Source organism: Fringilla coelebs (genome assembly GCF_963513975.1).
Source record: "Fringilla coelebs genome assembly, chromosome: 5".
Classification (NCBI taxonomy): Eukaryota; Metazoa; Chordata; class Aves; order Passeriformes; family Fringillidae; genus Fringilla; species Fringilla coelebs.
Genome location: NC_140033.1, coordinates 56,470,629 through 56,492,440, shown reverse-complemented (window position 1 = coordinate 56,492,440; position 21,812 = coordinate 56,470,629). Strand labels below are relative to the sequence as shown.

The following is a 21,812-nucleotide window of genomic DNA, read 5'->3' as shown; positions in this document are numbered from 1 at the left end:
AGCTGGGCAAATAAAATGATTTGTAGGAAAAGGGAAATGCTCATTAGGAAAACAAAAACCAAAAATGCAAGTTGGAACTTTCACATGCAGCAAACAAAAAAAAAAAAAGGTTAAGACAAGCAAACAAAGACAAAATATGTTAGACAAAGGGTCAACAAGTATTTATCTGCATTGCAGAAGTTTGCATTCTTGCAGTGATGCCTGGAATATATACACCACTGAAGACAGCAAACACTGGAATCACTGAAGTGAGGAGGAGGAGGAGGCTGGCAGGTTTTGTTTGTGGCAACTCTACATGGTTGAGTGGTAACAAGAAGTTGTTTTGTTTTGTTTTTAACAAGTTCTAGATGGGATCAGGCTGCAATAGAGGCTTTTGTTTGAGTTTGTTTGTGTTTTTTTTTTTTCTCTGTAAATAATTAATAAACGTCAGTTATCAGACAAGACAGGCAATCAGGAACCATCACCAGAAAGCAGGAATAAATAAATGTAAAAAAAAAAAAAAAAAAAAATAGAAGTATTCTAAGAGAAAGAACTATTTTAGAGGGAAGAAAATCAGCACAGGCAGTAATATGTGACTTACATCACAAGACCAAGGAATGTAACATGGAGTTGTATGTATTACATTACGAAAATGGGGAAAAAAAAGTAAATAAAAATAGATGCAATGTAAACAGCTTTTAAAATATTTTTTTACATGCTGGACAAAATAAAACATCCAAGGATATTAGTGAACAATAATAAATAGAAGATCAAATATCCATTCAATAAAACCTGCTCTCAAGGCTCTCACTCTTGCAAGTTCTCCCCATCTGGAACTGCCACAGGACAGGGATTGTAGGGTAGAGCTCTCTGTTATCAGAGGCACCCACTGAGAAATCCTCTGCACTCAGACACACCTTGTGCAGACAGAAAGGCAGAGCCCAGCTCTGAGCCCTGCTCAGCTTCACCTCTGCCAGCATAAACCTCACCCTGCCCCACAATTAGTGCAGTTAAACCCCTCAGAAGTGATCCAGGCTCTGGGCAGCCACAGAGCTTTATGCCATGGATCTGACCAAGACAGACTGGCTAAAGGTAGCTGACAGATTTCCATGGGTTTCAAATGCTCCGTCTTTCAGTACTGGAGAGAAAATATGATAAATATGTGTCTGTGTTTTTTTAACCTCAGAAAATGACTAAGAATTTGTAAGAACTTGAAATTATACAAACAAAAAAAGTCATCATGTCCGCAATGCCAATGAAAACCATTATGGATTTCAGGTTCTGATCTGTAAGAATTTTCAAATGTTAACTTGCATTACACAAAAAATGTACTTTTAAATTTATTTTTTTAAAGTGGAGTGGAAAGAAATAGAGTTAAACAAATCATACATTTTCTAATCATAAATGTTTGCAAAGCATCTGCCAAGATGCTTCGTGTCTTGACTGGCTCTTTTTTGCTGATATTCTGAATGAAAGCTTAGTCACTACAAGTGTTGCAGTTTTTAGAATCATGAAACATACACCAGGGAAGAAAGCACATAATGATGAATCCTTTTCCCTGGTAACAGCTCAGAAAGGGAGGTAGTTTTTCTAACCTTGCTCAAGCAAGGAAGTCTCGACTGATAAAAGTGAACTGAAGAGCTGAACTTTCATTCAAAATGATGAATGTTCTGCACCTTTTAACTTCAAAAATAGTTACAAACAGAAAGAAAAGTCACAAGCAGGTAACAAAGGGATACTTCATTAACAAACATTTTGACATAACACACACAAATGCCTCTCTGCGTGCCTGGCTGAGCCAGGAGCTGTTGGAACACCCTTCTGTCAGCTGCTGGTGCACCCCTCTGTCCCACAGGCACCACACACACACACACACACACACACACACACACACACACACACAACACACACACGGCACAGAGATTCTGAGCAACCCCAAATCAAAGGAGCTGCAGAGACGTACTCACCAATGCAGGTTCGGCCATCTGAGTGCAGGGCATACTTCTGATGACAGCCACACACAGGGCCAGTATCTGTGTCATCACAGGTGTGTTGGCAGCCTCCATTCCCATAGTTACAGGTTACTAGTTAAGCCCCAAATGAATGTGTATATATGTATATATAAATAAAATGACAATGAAACCAATTAGTCTTGAGAGCCTTTCAGAACATAGAAGAGCAGTAACATACCAAGACATAAGGCAACATAACATTTGTGCTTGCAATTATTTCTATTTTTTCCTTCTGCCCCCTCCCTTCTACCTGTCTCACTCCCTAGCCTCAATCCATACAGTGAAGAAAAGAAGCGAAAGAAAAATAAAAGCATTTTCCCCATTCTATTTGTATTAATAATTTTAGTGTGACTCTCGGCCAATTCTATGTCTTCCTAAGAGCTACATGCTTCATATCCATGATGAAATTAACAGTCTGCCAATACAAATGTATAGTTTCAGGCCTATAGACAGCATCTCTCTTTTGTTGCCCCATCATTCTCTCAGTAGAGGAAGCAGAGACCAAGCAGCAAGAACAGAACCACAAAAGTCTTGAAATCTACTATAACAAGTGCTGCCCCCCCCCCCCAAGCAACAAGTTTAAAAATAAACCAGGAAATGTTTGGGGTTTTTTTTTCTTCTCTGCAACAAAAAATACACAGTTGTTATGGCTCTGCCATGTGCTGCCCTCAGCCAGGAAGGAAGCACTGGAGAAGCCACTTTCACTTTGACGAAAGAAGAAGAGCTTTTAGCAATTCAAATGTCCACTGGTGAAAAAGTACTAAACATACATTAAAGTAAACATTTTTCATGAGAACAGGTAGAGTTTTGAAGGTTACACAAATTAATAGACCAGATTCAATTGATTTCCTTTGTCACATGATGGATTTAATTTCTGCCAGCTAAGGCAAACTAGACTTAAAACATTAAGCTGGCTAACACCATTTAATAAAGCCTCTCATTTGCCCCTGTGTCATTTCATCCTTTGCAGTTGCACACCTTGATGCTGAATAACAGTTCTGCTCTGACTGATTCCTGAATTCAATTTACTGTCTTTATTTGGACTAGGTTCTTTACTGGTAAATATATACTGGCAAATATGGGGGAAATCCAATATGCTGTTATTTTGTTATATACTCATAATTTCAATTGAATAAAGTGTTTTGAAATGTTATGGTAATTTAAATGCACACTACATTTATTTAAATACTGATTCCCAGTAATCAGAAGGAACTTCCTCACATTGGTCTTAGCAGAATTTTCCTTCTAGATAAACATTTATAAAGTGGCAGGGTAGCAAGTTGCAATACAACCAAACCAAGAAAATGATTAACAGTATTTGAAAATCATATATCTAACTAAAATCTGAGGTTGTATCTAATGCAAGATGGCTACATTCATATATTTTCCCACTGAACTCAGTGACCCTGCTTTAATTCTAGCTCCTGAAAATGGAGTAGACCGGAATTTTCCACCACAGTAACTAGAAATGAAATATCCCACCTCTGGTGTGAGTGCCTCGGTGCTGAGCAGCCATGTCACTCTCAGTAATCACTGAAATATTTATCTTAAAATGGAACAGTTCTAAAAAAAGCAAATGAGGGAGACCCACCACAGCATATCCAACAGAATTCCCATTAAAAACTCCTGCCAGAATGGGAACCACAAGTTTACAATTTCAGCTCCTGAATTCTGGCAAAGATCACAGCAGGAATTGTCCACCTCTCAAGTAAGTACAGACCTGAGGCCACTACAGGTGCAAGCATCCTTGGTCCTTCCCACTCTACACTTGGAATAAAAACCCTTGTGCTGTTCAGAGATAGAGATGGAATAGCCTTGATGCCTGGTGGCAAGAATAATCTCTGAAAAGAGACTGCCTGGATTCCCACCTCACTTTCCAGGAATATCACTGTTCTATCCATGGAAAGAAGGGAAGTGAGAAACATGGGGAGACCGGCCTGATTCATGTTCCCTTTTTGCAGCTTGACAGTTTGTGCACTAAACTGGAAAATGGAAATGCTGGGTTCAGTCCAACCAGACAGAGGAGAGAATATACCCCAAATCATGAGAATCCTAAACATCCAAGGAATTACATTACAAAACCCCCTAAGCAACAGCCACCCTCAGGCATTCTTTCTCCTTCTTCACTTTTATAGCTTACCTAATAATTTATTTTTGTGAAAAAATAGCAGAGGCAAATCAGTCTGCTTTGCATCCAAAGGAAGAAACATTTATTTCCCTTCAATACACTGTAACATTTTGGTTTTTATTTTTGATGCAAAATAAACAAAACTTGATGTCAATTCTCTATTCCTAAAGTTCCCACCTTTCCAATAAAGACATGCTTCTTACTTGACCCCATATGCCTCTAGGACTATGTGGAGTTTCTATCCTTGTTGGACTGCAGTGCCATCACAAATTAACTTAAAGGTGTTGTTTATGCCAGATGTTTAAATACATTTCTAGCCAACAGTATTTTTATTGAGGATTTTAAAGTGCAATCAGCAACAAAGTGTGTATTTAAAAAATGTGACTGCAGTGGTTATTTTTGGCATTCCTTGCTGAAAGCCTCTGCTGGCAGAGATGAAAATATCTGAACAGGCTTGCTCTGACCCACGTAATATGAGGAACTTTTCCTTACTATATTTGTCTATGAAAAAATTGCACCAGACTGATGGCATTTATAGCAAATCCTGCAGAATCACACACTTTTACAGCTTCCCTGCCAATTAAAGTTACTAGTTCCCATTCTACCCAGTTCATGAATGCACATGTAGGTCAGTTCCTTTTCCTGTCTCCTAGAAACATTAGTAAATCATGTTTTTGAAGGATTTGAATTCTGTCTAGACTACAATTTATTTATTTATTTTAAGTAACTTGAGTCAACATTTTGAAGTTTGACAAGCTCTACAGTTGAAATTGCTACAAAATCCAGTTGTAAAATATGTCACTTCAATTTTCTTCCAGTCCTCATTCTGTGGCAGTGACACAGTGGGAAGTTTCTCTTGCTTAGAGGAAGAAAATCATAATTATTTAAAAGCAAATGGACATCCAGATCTACTCCATTTTTGTGAGGAAGAATTAAAGCAGTATTAATGAGAATTCATGAAGTGCTATTTTAAAAACTATTTCTGATAAATTTGGACTCTGCAGCTATGCAAACAGCTGTGTGCTCATTCAGAGTCTGTGACATTGAAGAGGCAAATAGAGGCAAAATGGTAAATTCCAACAGACAGAGATCACCTTAAAATATCATAAATCTTGTTAAAATGAAAGGGATGGAAAATAAAGAGGTTTTTTTTTTGTTGTTTTTTTTTTTTTTTTTTTTAAACCAAAGGAGAATATTCACATATCTTTTAAAACTCAGACATACTTATCCCCATATGGCAGATTTAAAACCAGAGTAACACCATCTTTTGACAGTGCTTCAGCTTTTGCATGTGTCCTAAGTGCAGTCAGAATTTTGGGCTCTTTCCCTTAGTGGGAGGAATGCCCTGTACAACAGCAGAGAAGCCCTACAAACGACACACACCCTCTGTGAGTGCTGGCAGCCAAACCACCAGTCTGTTCTCCCAACACTCTTCCGTGTAGATAAAGAGCTTTGGGGCTGACACTGGGGCTTCAAAGTGCCTTCAAACCAGTTTAATTCTTTTCACTGACTACAATGCTCAGGGTCCTGGGCTGGCCAGACACCTTTCAGGCCCTGGCAGGCAGCATAATGGCCCTACCTGTCCACCTGCCCATACTGGAACCAGCAGCATTATTCAGTTTGACTGGGCTGAGCCAAACAGTCCTGAGACACAGCTTGGCATGTGGGCCAGTGCTTACAGCCAGAGAAATATATGGACTAGTGTAGAAATGATTTTGATCATGAAAAATGAGAAACAATTGTCTAAAAGAGAAATGACATCTCAAAGAGCAAGAAGGATTTTAATGTACATATGCTACTAAGTACCGATATTGATATTCCACGCTAAACTCCCCAGAAGACAGAAAGTACCAGAATTCAGCCTCACTCTACAGCCTAAATCCTGTTTTCAGTGCTTCTCTGAAGTTTCACAGAATCCATCTTACATGATCATGACAAGAAGTACTTGAAAACATATGGCCAATTATTTAATCTAGTATTTAATACTTGGTAACTTAAAAAATTGCCCAGGACAAGAGTGTTCTGATCCTGTCCAAATGTGGACTGAAATATATACCATGGCTCAGGTGCTACAGATAGATATTTCATTTTTGTAGGATGGACTTCTCAAATGAGCATATTGTCATCCCAGATAACTTGAAAACTGCACTGTTTCTTAACTAAACTGGCCATTAAATACATAATCTGCATAAATATATGGGCACCTCTATGTGATAAAGCTGTGCATGCAACATTGCTGACATGATTTATTCTAGTATGGCTTTACATTTTTGACATTCTGGGGATCTTTGTACTGATAGCAAACAGTTGCATGAGGACACCGTCAGCAGGAGCTGAAAAGCTGCCACTTGGCATAGGGAGGTTGGCATTTTATTGTAAAAGTACTAGGCAGGATTTTCAGAATCACTTTGCACTAGCCTTCCTGCTCACTTAAATCGTTATTATCCAAGGAGGCAGACAGAAACAGCTGTAGGTAGGGTTACACTGCATTTTTTATCAAAAGATTCAGCTTTTACTTGTTTATAACTCTTTCAGGTTGCAGCTTGCAGGTATGTGAATCTGCCTTAGATTTCCTCTTATTTTTAAGCTTCCAGCTAAGAAAGAGAGGAACATAAAATGTCTTGGTTTGTTCTAGAAAGAAGAGGTAAATTCCTATATTTTTTTCAACATAATCTGGAGCCAAATCGACTATTCTGAAGTATCTTCTTTCTGCTGCCAGCAAGTATATGAAAATTACTGACAAAGCATAATTTTCTTCTGGGCTTGTGTACATCAGAGGCCATTAAAGTACAGGAGTAGCAGTAAACTCCCAGAAGCTGAAACTTATTGATGCTCTGGAGCTAAAAGATGCAGCTCATCTGAGGGATCATGTATGGATCTGTATGATTCTGCTTTGTGTATTTCTAGATGGCTTCTTGAGGTCCCTTTTAGCCTCAACACTTCAGTGTTTTCTTAACATGTTGGGCAGCTAGAAATCGCATACTTTAAATTTATACTAAGAAACCATTAATGCTGCAATCTTGAGCACTCAAAAGCTGCAAAAGACCAGACTTCTACACAGACCTATTGTGTCATGATAACTCTCCTCAATGACAAATGCAGAAAATGCTCCTGTCTCATTTAGTGTCTACTGAGGCTCTGGAAAGTCAGGGCTGTGGAAACAGCTGGGAATCTTTTCTCATCTGCTGCAGAGTGAGTAGCAGACCAGAAATGGACTGTCAAGAAAGAACAGTCTTGATCAGACAGTGAAAAGAGCCCTAAAATCTCTAACCTATTTCTGCCTTCACTGTGGAATCTCTACTTAGAGCTTGGCAAATCCTTGAATCTCTTCTATTACAGGTTACTGACACTATAGTCCTTTCTCTATGGCACTTGCAACTACAGATGGAGCCATCAGGAGTTTGGCTTGGATAATATTATTGTGCTGTAAATGCTTAGCTGGGTTCTGTGTGGCTCTTGTTAATCACCTATCACTACAAAATGACTTTGATATTAATATCCTTATATTAGTTTCTCTTTTGTAAGATGGGAAAAGCAGTACTTTTCAACTTGAGAAGAGTATTTTGAAAATACATTCCAAATGTCTACGAAGCAGTTTGATATTACAGTAACAAGTGTCATGGGAAAATCCATGAGGGAATGAAAAATTTTATGTTCACAATAGGGTTTAAGTACTGTGCAGTAGGAAAGGCATGACACTAAATTATGGAGAGGAAGCTCCTGAGCACAAGCCTGTTTAATGAGCACTGACCATAATGGACACTGCATGAAGCAAGAGTAACTGCCTTATCAGCATGTGAAGGTAAATGATAAAATGGATGTGGTTATGTAACTTGCATGTAATGACACTTGTGATACATAAAAAGCATGTAGCCTTCCTCCAATAACTTATTTTTACATCTTCCTTTGAGGAAGACTTGAATTGTTACTAAAGGTCTTGGGCCAATACCTTTGAAAACCACTCCCAGTGGTCTGATTGAATTGCAAACTGCCTGATAAAAATTCAACAAGAGAGGTACTAGGTGTACTGAGAGGTACTACACTCTCTGTCACTTGTTCACACAAAAAAAACAGAGCAGCAAGCTCTGACAAAGCCTGAAAGGCCTGGACTCCTGGAGGACCATGCTGAACCAGCATAACTGACAGGGATATGGGGTTTTACAAGGGTGTCTCAGACCCTACCCACCCCTGTTACACAGGGCTACAGACCCAGCTCAGGCTGGCAAGTGGGAACTGTCTAGCTCTTCAACATAGCTGCACTGAAATGGTTAGCTGTGAAAAAGTTTTTTTTTTAAAGTTGAGATTTGGTTTCAGAATTAGCTTCTATAAATAGCCTGCTGTAATCTCACAATTACTGTCCCAGGCTATTTGGCTACACTTCTCCACTTCTGTGCATTTGGAAGGACTAGAAGTAATTATTTTAAGTAAGAACTCTGGATCATACTTGCAGAATGTGCTGTGGGTTTAGAGGCTGGTGTGCTTCACAGTAAGCTCTGCAGCCTTGGAAAACTCAGTGTCCCTACTTAGAAATCCGTCACCAAAAGTTCACTATACTTACAACTACAATTTGAACACCAGAGGGCACAGAACAAATTGAAGTTTTTACTCTATTAAACCCTGAGGCATTTAGAAATAATGTTCCAGAAAAGGCTCTAATCCTCCTGCCACCATCTATTACTGAAACTCCCAAAGAATACAAGAATTTGAAGAAACAAATAATAACAACATAAGTAAAGATCCTCCCATACTTCACCAATGTAGCTGGCATTGCACTCCAATTAACAGCACACAATATTCACTTCTAATAAACATTGAGAATGAAAATTACCATAAAGGCATTTTCCTCTGTGCTTTTGCCTTTTGCCCTGTGTAGCCTCTTAATATAGAGCAGAAATCAGGCGGTAAATACTCTGTGGCACTTCTTTATGACATTCAAAATATTCTTTTCACTTTGTACTTGGGAACTAATATCATCTATGTGTGTTTATGTAGTGGAGATCTCAGCAAGAAAAAAACTGAAATGTAAGAAAGACTGTCTCAAAAATACTAGTCCTGTGCAAAGCAGCAAACATTTTATGCTGTTTTACTACACTTTTTTTGTCTCTCTCAAACTACCAAGTAGGAATGCAGGCTATTGGATTCAGATCTAAGACTCACTGAAGCCATCAGAAAGACTCCGTTGTGAAGCTTTTAGACGACAATGCTGAGGTCAGTTACTTGAACCTGCACAGAACAATTTCTAATTTTGTGGGCTGATGAGTATCTGCATCTTTAGCATCCCAGCTTCAAGAATATACTACTCTGGGCTTTTCTCTGAAGAACTGTATATATGATGCAGCTTCATGTTTTCCAAGTAATAATTCTAGACTGTGAGCAGTGGAATCAAGAATAGAGCAATCATTTCTGCCTTTTAAAAAAATTGGAACTGACACTCTTAATTTGATAGCTCTAGTGGATTTATCATTAAATTCATTGATGCATCCACCTTTGTGGACCTTCACTATATTGCAAGCCAGAATCCATTATGCCTAATTTGTATTGCTTTACAAGGAAAGCCTGGATTAAACAGATCGTTCACTTTTCTGCATTCATAGTAAAGGAGAAAAACTATCATTTTGATAACTGAGTCAACATTCTATTATTCAATCCCTCTAATCCATCCCCAAATGCATCTTCTACAGCAAAAAACCCCTCATTACCAAAATTATAAACCACCTTTGGCCAAAACAAATGTAACTTCTTCTGGAACATAACAACAATGAAGAAAACAAGACACTTTGGGGCATTTGAAATTTAATCTTCATCTACCTACATTTGCAGTCCTTCTGGTTTTTGGCAAGTTCAAAGCCAGGTCTACATTCACAGGCAACCCCACCTTTGGGTGTCTCCCGGCAGATGTGTGCACACCCATGATCTTTATTCATACAGTTCATGCCCTCTGTGGAAAAGGAAAGAAAAATAGAAAATATCAGTATTAAAATAAAATTGCAAAATAACTATGCATATCCAGTTCTCCAATATTTTTTTCTGTAACTTCTATTTTTCATCTGGACCGTGTTCCACAAGACAAAAGAACAGAGATGAAAGGAGATATATAGTCAATAAAACAGTGTAATAAAAGACAAACATGCTCTGGGGCAAATATAAGCACTACTGTGTGCCTCTGTTTCATGTAGAAACTTGGGATTTCTCTATTCTGTATGTATATTCTAATCTTTCATGAAAATATCAGGGATTTAAAGGATACTCCAGGAAGTTGTCTCTGTCCCACAGAGCTGAATAAGTGATCTCACTGGTATTTTTTTCCTTGTATAAATTCAATGGCTGTTACTGTCTGGTGCATTTTTATATGCCTGTTAATGTGCTTTATATTTTCTAACACAAAAAATCTGCCAAATATTACAACCAAGCATTTTTGCTTGGATCCATTTCTTTGCTATTTGTTTTACATCTCAATTCTGTCATCCACCATAAACACAGCACATCTCCAACAAACCTACTACCACTTTTGTCTTTGACTCTATTAGACAAAACACACCAGCTGTTCAACAAGCATCCAAGTGCCATGGGTGGATTCCTGCTAATGTTTATGCCAAGGAATAGTATCAACCAGCTTTCTTTTAATCATCACAGAGACAAATTTCGTTTTCTAAACCATGTCAGCGATTTAGATACTGAATGCACCTTATACTCTTAGAGCCTTTCATTACCGTGCTAATTCAAATCCCACATATTCACAGAAATCTTGAACTCAGTTCTTATGGGTCAGCATCTAACATTCCTTGTGTGAACGAAGGCTAGCTAGATTTGCATTACAAAGCCTTCCCAGACTTCCCCTTGGATATCTGACCTGTAAAGGAGAGACAAATTCTCTCAGAATACACTGGCAGAGAATTCCCATTTTAACTCAGCTCGCTACACTGCTGTAAGCAACATCAGCATGGACTCTGCAACTTATTTGGCACTTTGCAATGTGTCTGTTCCCACCTATTCAAGGCTAATTTGTCAAAACTACTCCAGTGCAAAATGTTAAACTTAAACCTACAGTGCCAGTGTATTGCAAGTAAATGTTTTTTTGTGCCTAGAATTTTGAGGAGGAAACGCTGAAGAAAGTCAGTCAGAGATTGCCTCAGGGTGACAGAAGTTCACAGCTTCAAGAAGTTATTCACACTGTTCAGCTTTTCCTCTGAGAGGTTTGTATTAGCAGAGTAATGAAAAACACACATTACCAGTCTGATTGGGTTTTTTTTTTTTTTTGTTCACCTCTCCTACAAAACACACCAGGGTCTTAAATCTCACCACTTATGAAAACCAATATTATAGACAACAGATGTATTTATTTCTTCTAAATTCCCCTCTGTGTTGTCCTTGAGCCTAAAAACTTGCCAAAAAATTGTAAGTTACTATAACCAAGTAAGTTATTCTTTGTAAGCTGCAGCCTGGACAACAGATGCTGCCCTGAGATACAATACACACTACATGCTATAATATACCATCCTACACATCAAAGCGAGGTATGAACGCTTTGTTGGGCTGAACAGATACAAGAAACCTGGGAATGGCCTTATTGAAGGGTTTGAGGCATTTTATAATCTCTTTCTCTCCACTTCTCCCAACAAAGGATTTCAGACACAATGTGTTTGACAAACTGCATTCCTGTGCACTGCGCTATGCTCCGAAAGGGATCTGGGAAAGATAACACATGGCTGATTGAGTCCCAGTGCCCAGGCTCTGAGAAGAGAGGAATTACAGAGATGAAAGCAGATATTTAATGGCCCACAAGTGTAATCAAGCAAGTGATTTTTCAGTGTTTACTTGCAGATACCCAATCTCTGCCTTTATGGGAAGACAGAAACTGTGCACTGTTGAAAGTATTGGGAGAAATTGAAGATCAAAATCATTAGAAACAAAAGTGATCTTATAGTTGTGTGTAAGAACACAATATTTTAGTTACTGTATTAATTATTCCATCTGTTGTATTAATCAGAGTTGTCTAAAAACTCTTTCAGTTGCATGTTTAGCTGGAGAGCACCATAGAAATCTCCTGAGCCTGAAAATCATTCTTTTAGAAAATCTAATGGTGAAATGAAAGAGCATTATTTTTCAATCATAAGCAGGAGCTCATGCACAACAAAAATTCTCATTTCAGTATTTTTCAAAATCCCTAAAAATTAAATTACAAATAATTTTCTTAACAACACCTTTTTAGCCTGAAAAGATTAGTGAAATAAGAATGCAGCAAATTAATACTTTCCCTTGCTAAAAAATGCAATCTAACCCAAAAATGTGTCAATTTGCAAATAATTTTAATCATTCAAAATTCTAATTTTTCAGCAGATACAGTATTTGTCCAGATGTCTTCTGTATTAATCTACATACACAAATAATTTATGAATCACCACTGATAAAGTTTACTTTTTTGCTAATTGACTCTTGAGGCAATATCGAATCTTTAATGATATGGCACATAAGTCACACTAAAAATGCAAAAATATGCTAAGTATCTTTCTAGTAGTAATCTTAGCTTCTATACAAATGCATATAAATAGGAGAGCAAAATACTCCTAAAATGACTTTGTTCAGTATTCTCTTGAGTAGGATGTAGTCCAAACTTTAAAATAGACTAGAAACACATAAAGCACCTCCAGTATTTTCCTATAAGAAGGTTCACTGCTGGTAGTGAAGAACTGCTCTGCTGAGTTCACACTGCTGCCACAGGAGCAGTGAGATGTTTGAGCTACCATTTCTCCTTGCTCGTGCCCCCTGAGAAAGAAAGCTTTGCAATATTTTAGTTAATGTTTAGCAGCCGCCTAATGCACACATGATTTTTCCATAAGGGGTGCAGAGTGTGAATAACAGCATGGGAAAACATTCCCTAATGTTAAAGGGGGATTTAAGCCTCTCAGTGCCTGCCTTGCTGCTCAGCCCCAGGACAACAGGTGACCCAAGGAGGAGGTGGGCAGTATGCTCCAGCCTCACAATTGTGGTCAAATTGTCTTTATTTGCAGAAAGGGGTGGAAAACTACTCATTCAAATTAAAAACAAACTAATAAACTCCCCCCCCCCCCCAAAAAAAATAAACAACCCCACATTATCATGGGAAAATTGCATGGGATTCTGCTGTTCATTTATCTATTTCAAGTTTTTCTCTTTATCACCATCAGCCCCAACTCAGCAGATGGGTCCTGTTACCAAGACGTGCCCTGTGCTTCTCATGGTCCCCCTTTCTTGAGCTGACTAACGCAGTGCAGAAACAGGACAGAGAGGGAGAACACCCATGGAACTATTGGAGGCCTCTCCCACATCAGTACAGAATTATGCCCATAGCAGTTTTACCTCAGTGTGTTGCACAGCCTGGGCAAAGTGTCAGACAACGGATCTTCCATCCAACCCCTAACCAGAAGGTATTTACAAAACTATTTACAGAACTTGTGACCACCCTCTCTCTCCATTGTGTGCACATCTGCCTCACTCTGGTTTGGAACACAAGGAGCTGCTCCCAGCCTGTCTAAATTTTTGCGGTGCTCGGTGTGTCCCAGCTTCTAGAACTGATGGGACTATGGTTAAGTGAAAAACCATGGTTTCCAAATGAAGGGAAAGATTAAGTGTTGATAAGAGAGGAGTCTGTACTCACACACACACACACAAAATCCTTACTTTATCAGCACAACACTAAAATATCCAGTGTTGAAATGTTCTAGGTTTTACATATTAACTGCACATAAAAGCAGTGTCTTAATCCCAAATGCTGCTACTCAAGGTAATCTCTAAAGCCAGCACAAGAATGGGTGCATGTCTCTTCAGCAGTGCTGGCAGACAGTCAAATAAACTTCTGAAACACAGACACATTCTCAGCAAATTCACCTTACAGACAGCAAAACAAAATCCAATGGAAAATATAAACAGGAAGGGAAATGTCACTTAAGAAAGGAAAACACTGATCTAATTAAACTAAACCCTCTCTCAGCATTTTAGATATGACTTGAGAAACTCTCTTCTATTGCTTTCCTGGATTTTTTCCTGACTCTAAGTTACAAAAGATTGTTCATGGGAGAGTGACAGCCACTGTTATGCATACCCACAATCCACACTCATTTTTGTTCCTGTCCTAGGAGAGATTTGGATGTGAGTCTACTACGTTAATCCAGTCTGCCATCTAGTTATCACAAATCTCTTAATAGTGCTGTTCTGCAAAATGTTCAGTCTGATATAATGGCTTTTCCATTGTATTATGCTCTAAAAATGTTTTCAGCTCAATGGCCCTGAAAGTGCTTGAATCAGGCTGACGGTGACAGCTAAAGCATGGATCAGCCTTTATTTCTCATTAACACTGTCTGTTCTCATCTTAATTAAGACTTTAAGCATTTAGCAATTATTTAACTATGTGGCTCATCATATATGCTTAGATTATCCTCTATGTTGCCATGATTTCACTTACTCTGTATTTATATTGCTGCTGTTTTTATACATGCTGAAGCATGCTGATTCCAAACACTATCTGAAAAAGACCACTTTAAATTGCATCAATAACTTTCAGAATATGTTCAGACTACATATGCTTGAATGAGCTAAGAAGTTACAGGAAATCTCGAACTCAACCCCTACATACACACTGACATACCCAGCAGCTTTTGCATCATTTACACACAATCTTGAAAACTACATAATCACATTATCCTTTCTTGTTGATAAGTTAGTTTTAACACAAGGTACACAGTGAGATCTCTTATTAAGCTGCACCATATATGAAATACAAGATATGTCTTCAGTAGCAGAGAGAGGAAACAAGCATTCTCATTTTACTTGTTCTGTAAACTATTAGCATCATAGGAATTTCTTTTTTGTTCTCTTTTTAAAAATTGTGTAAGAAACTACAGTGCTACAATAAAACACCCTGGTCAATGACCAGGCAATTTAGAAAACTGACAAAGACAACTTCTCTCACAGAGTTCTTACTCTGTGAGGAATGGAAGCCAACCAAAAGACACCAAGTTTCTGATGGAGGCAGGAACACGATGTTGGTGAAAATGTGAGATGGCTGTTCACTATGCACGTATGTTTTTATCATATAGAAACAGACTGTTAACCTTTTGTCTGGCTTATGGAAAGCAGCTCCCCATCTACACCTGGGAGTGTCCCTGCGTTTGCCTTCTAACTGCAGGATCTCATATCCATCTCAAGGGTGATGAAAATAAGCATTTGGTCAAACAACCCAGTTAGAGTCAACAAATACATATGGTCAGATCTTAGGACCATTAAAGCCAAAGGACTGTTTTCCAACAGACTGGATCTGACCTTTACGCTGCACAGTTGCATCAGATCTTCTGGACACTTCTGGCTCCCTAATAAGAACCTGATTCTGGGATGTGAGGAATGTCTGGGTGACCTCTGCTCCCCGGTGAGAGAAGTCATCTCAAAACAGAATGTCCTTTCTTGAGGATCAAAACCCCCCAAGACTGGCTCTCTTCAGCACGAAAATGGAGGGTGAAACTAATTGGCTGAGGCAGGTACCCTTCCTCAGCTGATCACAACACCACAGGTGCAAAGCATCCATCCAGGAACAGACCTTCAGCGCTAAGTGAGAACCCCCACATTGGGCATGCTGGAAATGAAATCATCTATATGAACATTTAATGTTTTTCATACTGTTAACTGAATGAACACAACATTTTCTTCTCATCCTCCTTCCTGAAATAAGTTACTTGGTTCTGTCTAAAATTTTGGGAAAAAATAGTTGTTTCAGTGACTACAACCCACCCCAATAGAGGTCAGAAAGAAAACAAATAAAGCAGGCAAACTTACCCAAGGAAACAGAATTCTACAATACTAAGTAGGTTGTCTGGAGAAATCTTGGACATAGTACAAGAAAGCAGCTGCTGGTATATTATAAAATAAACAAATTCAAGTTTGTTTAGCAATTACATGTCTTTTCAGTTTGGATCTGAAATGTGCTTAGGGCCAGCATCTTCTGAAGGCAGACTTGCAGTCTGATCTCTGACAAGATGTTCCTGCTCTGAGTGGCAGCCAGGAAACCACATGGAGAGGGTTTTTGTCTTGAGATTTAGAAATGGGAATGTATCAGAAATGTAACTTCATTCTTTCAGCAGTAAGAGCATAGATTTGCAGTTCTGCAAAGGTGCTGTGGTTTCAGGAGAATGATGAGAATGAATGGACCAAGTTTAAAAGAGAAACTATGGAAGTAGGGAAAGGAAACATTTTCCAAAATTGCCAGAAGATGTCATTGATTCCCATAGGACCAAGAAGAGAATAAAGAAGACTGGCTGAAATCCATCCCATGCTGAAATCCATCCCATGCTGGTTGTGACCAACTGGGACTGTATGATGGTTTTTTGGTGAACACATGAAAGAAGGTCTGCAATCTCAATCTGCTTTCCACATTGCAGAGCTACCAAGAGAAGCTGAGGCTTGCTGAAACTGTTTCCAATAGTCTCTGTTACCTTCTCACACATAGATATGAATTATCTAAAAAAAAAAAATAAATCTGCAAGATAGCCCAGAACCTGTGTGCCAATGCTGCTCTGACAGAATCAACTGGGAATCTCTGCCAGTATAGACTTGGCACCTGATGTTAAAGGGAAATAAATGGTAAGGGAAGGAAAAAGGAAGGACAAGAAAGGAAAGAGAAACAAAACACTACAACCTGCATTTAACTTTGTTTCATCTTTAAATAGCAATTCCTTAAAGAGTAAAGCAAAGCAAAAGAAAAGGGAGGTTTTCAGGGAGTCACTGCCCCATGATGTCCCTGGGCAGATGGAGGTGACTCTGAGGGGAGACCATGCCATGCAGGAGGCAGAGGAGAGAAATGCACTTTCTGCATCTGAGTCATCACCACTACTCTCCTATTTCTTGGTGCCTTGGTGGGACCAAATAAACCTGGAGTAGCTTGGCTACCCTGAGCACCAGGGCTGTGGTACAACAGCAGAGCCAGTGAAGGACAGTATCATCACAAGCTCGAGCACCTTCAGCTGGGCAGAGGTAGTGGAACAACCACCTCAGCCCACTCTGGGGTCTCAAACACTCACTCACAACAGCAGGGTTGAGGAAACACAAAAAAAATCCAGAGTTGTCACAAGAATAAGAAACTTGCAGGGTTTTTTTTAAAATATTCATATGAGGTCTTTGGGCCTCTTGGAATACTAGAGCTAGGAAAACTTGCCTCACTCTTTTCTAGAGTCTCTCTCTTTGTACCTGATTGTAACATAGGAAAATTGTAAAGCAGAAGATCAGACAATGGCAAGAAAATGTTTTTTCCCCTTCCTGCTCACATGAAAATTCAGTATTTAATCAAACATTCATTACCTCTACCAAGTGAAACTTCGCACAAAGATGTAGCAAAGTTTTTAGGTCTCCAATAAAATGACTTAAAATAATCTCAGAGAGCAGAAGCTTTTCACAAACAGAAATTTAAGAAATCAATTGAAAAGATGGTTTTTCATAACTGTTTCATGAGAAGGTTTTGAAGAGGTTCTAAGCAAAAATTAAATCACAGCAGTACCACTGTGTAAAGATAAGGCAAGCAATGGGAGGGTAGGACTAAAAAAACCCAACTAAAATACTGCAATTTCTTCCTTCTTCTGCAATATGCACAACTGACATGAAACAGACATGAGATAGAAATATTCTAGAAATATTTCTAATAAAACACCTTAATGATAAATATTTCTAGGGCAGGTTTTCAAACACATAGAATACATTTAGATAGATGGAATAAGAGTTCCTTTGCAGGAACTCCTTCACATCCCAAACTCTTCCCAGGACAATTTCACAACTTCTTGCAAAATCATGTAATTAGCAAAATGTTACAGGGCATTATAGCATATGGATCTATATATATATTAGGTACTGTAATAGGTGTATGTATCATTATAGATATGGAGCAATTTTTATATATAATGAATATTCATACTTAATTGTGATTCTGTATGTACTAATGCATATATAACCTATTTAAACTCAAAAATATGTTTTGCAAGGAAAGAAGGCTGCTCACTTTCCTCCAGGTAAATACAGAACATCATTTTTGTAGTAGGGCTAAACATGATCAAGATCTAAAGCTCATTCTGTCACTTTGTTTCTTACCAAATAAAAAAATCACTGCGGTGCTAAGGAATTCCTCAATTTGCCCCCATGATCACTAAGGTGGCTACACTTGTCAAAGAAAAGGGCTAAAGCAATAGTTTCCAGCTTCGTGTTCAATTTTAGGGAGTCACTTTAGTTTTGGGAAGCTGAATGTGAAGCAACATCCATAGGTAGCTGTACTCAGAGCTTCATATTTTCACCAGGATTTTGTGAGCAGAAAAATCCAATGGTCAGTTATTGTCCAACAACCAAACAGCTGATTTCTACCAGCTGTGGTGACTTCCAGAAAAGTCACACGTAACTTAGAACCAAAATATTAATGGTGTATTTCGAGCCAGAGAGTCAACGACAATTTCTCTCAAAAATAAGACAGTGGCTATATTGAAGTAGTGCATTTGCACACAACACAAGTTCATTTTAGGTGCAAAGTGTTCAAGTCCCAGGGTTTGTACAGCCCACTTCCATGCAGCCTTGGCACGCAGGAGATAGTTTGTTCCTTGGAGAAGTCAAGCAGGAAGGTGTGTACTTGGGTGCCAGAAAAAGCACCACAGAGAGCAGAATGTTTTTCAAACATACAAGTTCGATACATTCCCTTCTCCTTTTTCTTACAAAAACACAGATATATTTCACTGATGAGTCCCTGAGAAATAAAGTAATCCACTTTAGAACTGCAGTGGAGTCAAAAAGAATAAAATTGTACTGTGCCTTAGAAAATGCTATTGCTTCTAAATGCTAATATAGCAGGAATTTACATACCTGAGGACAATGGAAGATGAAATATGAAAGCCAAGATATATGTTTGCAAACTGCCTTGTGAGAAAGCAATTCAATTTCCTATCCAAATGTGTTAAGATGTGTGTAGTGTCTGGGGTAAAAGCAATGTTATCTGGAGTACTGTCATAACTAAATAACTACTTTAATAAGCTCAGAGTGTTTGACTCCTCCAGTCTCCTCTGTCTCTTGATTGATTATTTAGTGAGTCTGGTCCTAGAGCTCATAAATTTCAAAATTCTTTCAACCTTTTTTTTTGTCTTTCTGATCAAAGAAATGTTTATGTATCCTTCCCATACTGTGTCTCTTTAAACCATTGGCTTTTTCAAAGTGTTTTTTTTTTTTTTTTAACACCATAATGTGATGTACACAGAGAGGTAAATGATGTCAGAATCCTTTCTGCCCCAAACCAGTCTGTAAATCTTCAGAAAAGCAAAGTTCATGGGTGTCTTTAAAAGGGGCACAATCTGTTTGTGCTTAAAAGAAAGTCCCTTTTTTTTTGTGTGTGCAGAATAACAATGCCAGAATGTGTTATTCCAAAGAACTGTTGCCATGGTGATGCCATCAATAACATCATTTTCTGCATCCTTGTCCTTTAAACACATAAGGAACGCAACAAGCATTGGTAAATGTGAAGAAAGAACAATTACCTTTTCTTTCTCAACAGCAGAGGAAGCCTTTATTCACCTCATCAATAGAAAATTATGTAGAAAGGAATAATAAAGACTGTTACAAGAAGCACCAAGAAGCCTATTAGTGACAAAGGCTTTTTTTTTCTTTTCCATGAATAATTACAGCTCTTCAAGAAGAAATCAGCCCAGGCTAAGGACCCTTTGCAAGCTTTAGATGGTAAAACAAACATTTGATTATACAAGGATTTCCCTTTCATGTACCTTTCCAAGGAAAAACAACTAAAATCCAGAGTGAAATGAGAGAGAGAAAACCCAGAGAAACATCTGCTGCAATTAAATTTACAGAACCCTGCCCATTCACCTAAAAGACTCATAACAAAAAGAGCTAGACTAGTAACAGAATCAATATAAATTTCAAGCCAGTAGGTTAAAGTTGTCTGCAGTGGGAAACTTGGGCTTTGAAAGTCACATAATAACAGGAAGCTATTCCAATTCTGTACAAATGGGGGAAACAGGATTTCAACACTGGATGTGTTACCAAAAAGCTGGAAAACACTGTTCAGTTTAAAACCTCAAGGGCCAAAGCAAAATGGTAGATACACTTCCTACAAAAAGTCAGTTCATAAATAATGGAACCTCTACCAAAGCAGGATTTGACTGCAGGGACTTTCAAGAGTCATATAACAAATAATTAGGAAGTCCTTCTGAGCCATTACACCTTGGTCATGACTCTGATGGCGATGTTCAAACAGGGGCCCTTGGTGCTTGGTGCTTTCTACATAAAATAAAGGTCAATGTACTGTGCACTGGCTTGTTTGCATCTTTTGGACCTTTCTTTCTGCACCTATACTAGGGTGAGAGGCTGAAGGTGGGTATGGCAAACCTCCTGCTTCCTTCTCCTTGCCTCTAAGTAGTAAAAGGGTCATGTGTAAGAGAAAAGTGTGGAGGAAAGCAAGAAAGTGAGTTGGAGATGGGGAATGTGCATGTCCCACAGAGTTAGATGAAAGGGCTAGTAGGGTTAATGACAGCAAAGATCCATAGCAGAAAACGGATCAGATTTAAAGCTCCAACATGAAATTACTATGATCATGCAATTCCAAGCTCTTGAGCTGAATTTGAGTGGTGTATGAGTAAAAGACAAGAAGTTAAGCATATGGCCACATTTACAATGGAAAGTTTGTGCTATTTAGGAAAGGGAATTCAAGATGTTTGAATCTTTTCCCGCACACATGATCTTACACTGTCCATTGATTTCTCACTGCTTCTCCCTCTACCTCTAAAGAGAGATAATGTGTGCTCATTTTGGATAGCTCCTTCAGCTTTCCACTTGTCACTGTGGAAATCCTATAGGAACTGTGACCCAATAAAGATGAACAACATATGGAGATGGCAGGAGCCTACCATCTATTTCCCCTTCTATTTAGAGCTTCTGCAATATTTTAAAGTGTTCTGCTATTCACTTCAGTTTAAATGCTAACATTGACTGGGTTCTCTTTAACGGAAAAAGAGCTTCCACATTCTTTCTAGATTTCAACACATTTAGGAATTGTTTAGAAAACCCTGTGGAAAGACTTTAATACAGCAGCTGATGGTCTAACCCAGCTTATCTGAGGGGCTATTCACCAAATTCCCCAGAAAACAACAATTAGTGAAATCTGTTTCTCAGTATCCAAACATTACTCTTTATCTCTTAAGCCGAAGGAATAAAAGACAAATTCCTGGGAGGAAATGTTATAATTCCCTTCCCTTCTGACTTGCCTGAGACTTGGAAAGAAAATGTCTACTTTTTGTAATTTCCTAGTTGGCCTTAGTAGGCAGAAAACTGAACGGTAATTCCCAGTTTCGCAGTCCCTCAGATCAACACTCCTGCACGGCTGTCAACAAAACAAACCAATTGTTTTGATGAATTGCTAAAAGCCTCTTGAACCCCTCTGAGATCATTTCAAGGCCGCTGGAAGTTTATAAGCCTAATTTATGAAGTAAGTATTAAAAGTGTATATGTGTCTTATTAAGCAAGAGTTTCCTAACTCTGCTGAACTCTGTGACTGAAAGGACACTTAGTATTAATTGCTTGTAGGTTACCTCAGAACTCATGCAATACACAAGGGTCACTTCAGTGTGATACTGTTCTTACACAGATCTTTGAGAAACTCTCCTCTAATTTTTATTCTGAAGAGAGAAGAAAGCTAC

General features: G+C 38.5%; 1 protein-coding gene across 1 annotated transcript in view; it reads right to left on the bottom strand.

The window, feature by feature from the left end:
• The window catches only part of SCUBE1 (signal peptide, CUB domain and EGF like domain containing 1), a gene marked incomplete at its 3' end in the record, with an annotated part of 186,544 nt that overhangs the window by 78,697 nt on the left and 86,035 nt on the right, over positions 1 to 21,812 (bottom strand). The window contains exons 5-6 of the mRNA XM_084206342.1: positions 9,932 to 10,057; positions 1,947 to 2,063 (exon numbers count right to left, since the gene is read on the bottom strand). Coding sequence (XP_084062468.1) covers positions 1,947 to 2,063; positions 9,932 to 10,057 — 243 coding nt within the window. The remainder of the gene's footprint in view (positions 1 to 1,946; positions 2,064 to 9,931; positions 10,058 to 21,812) is intronic.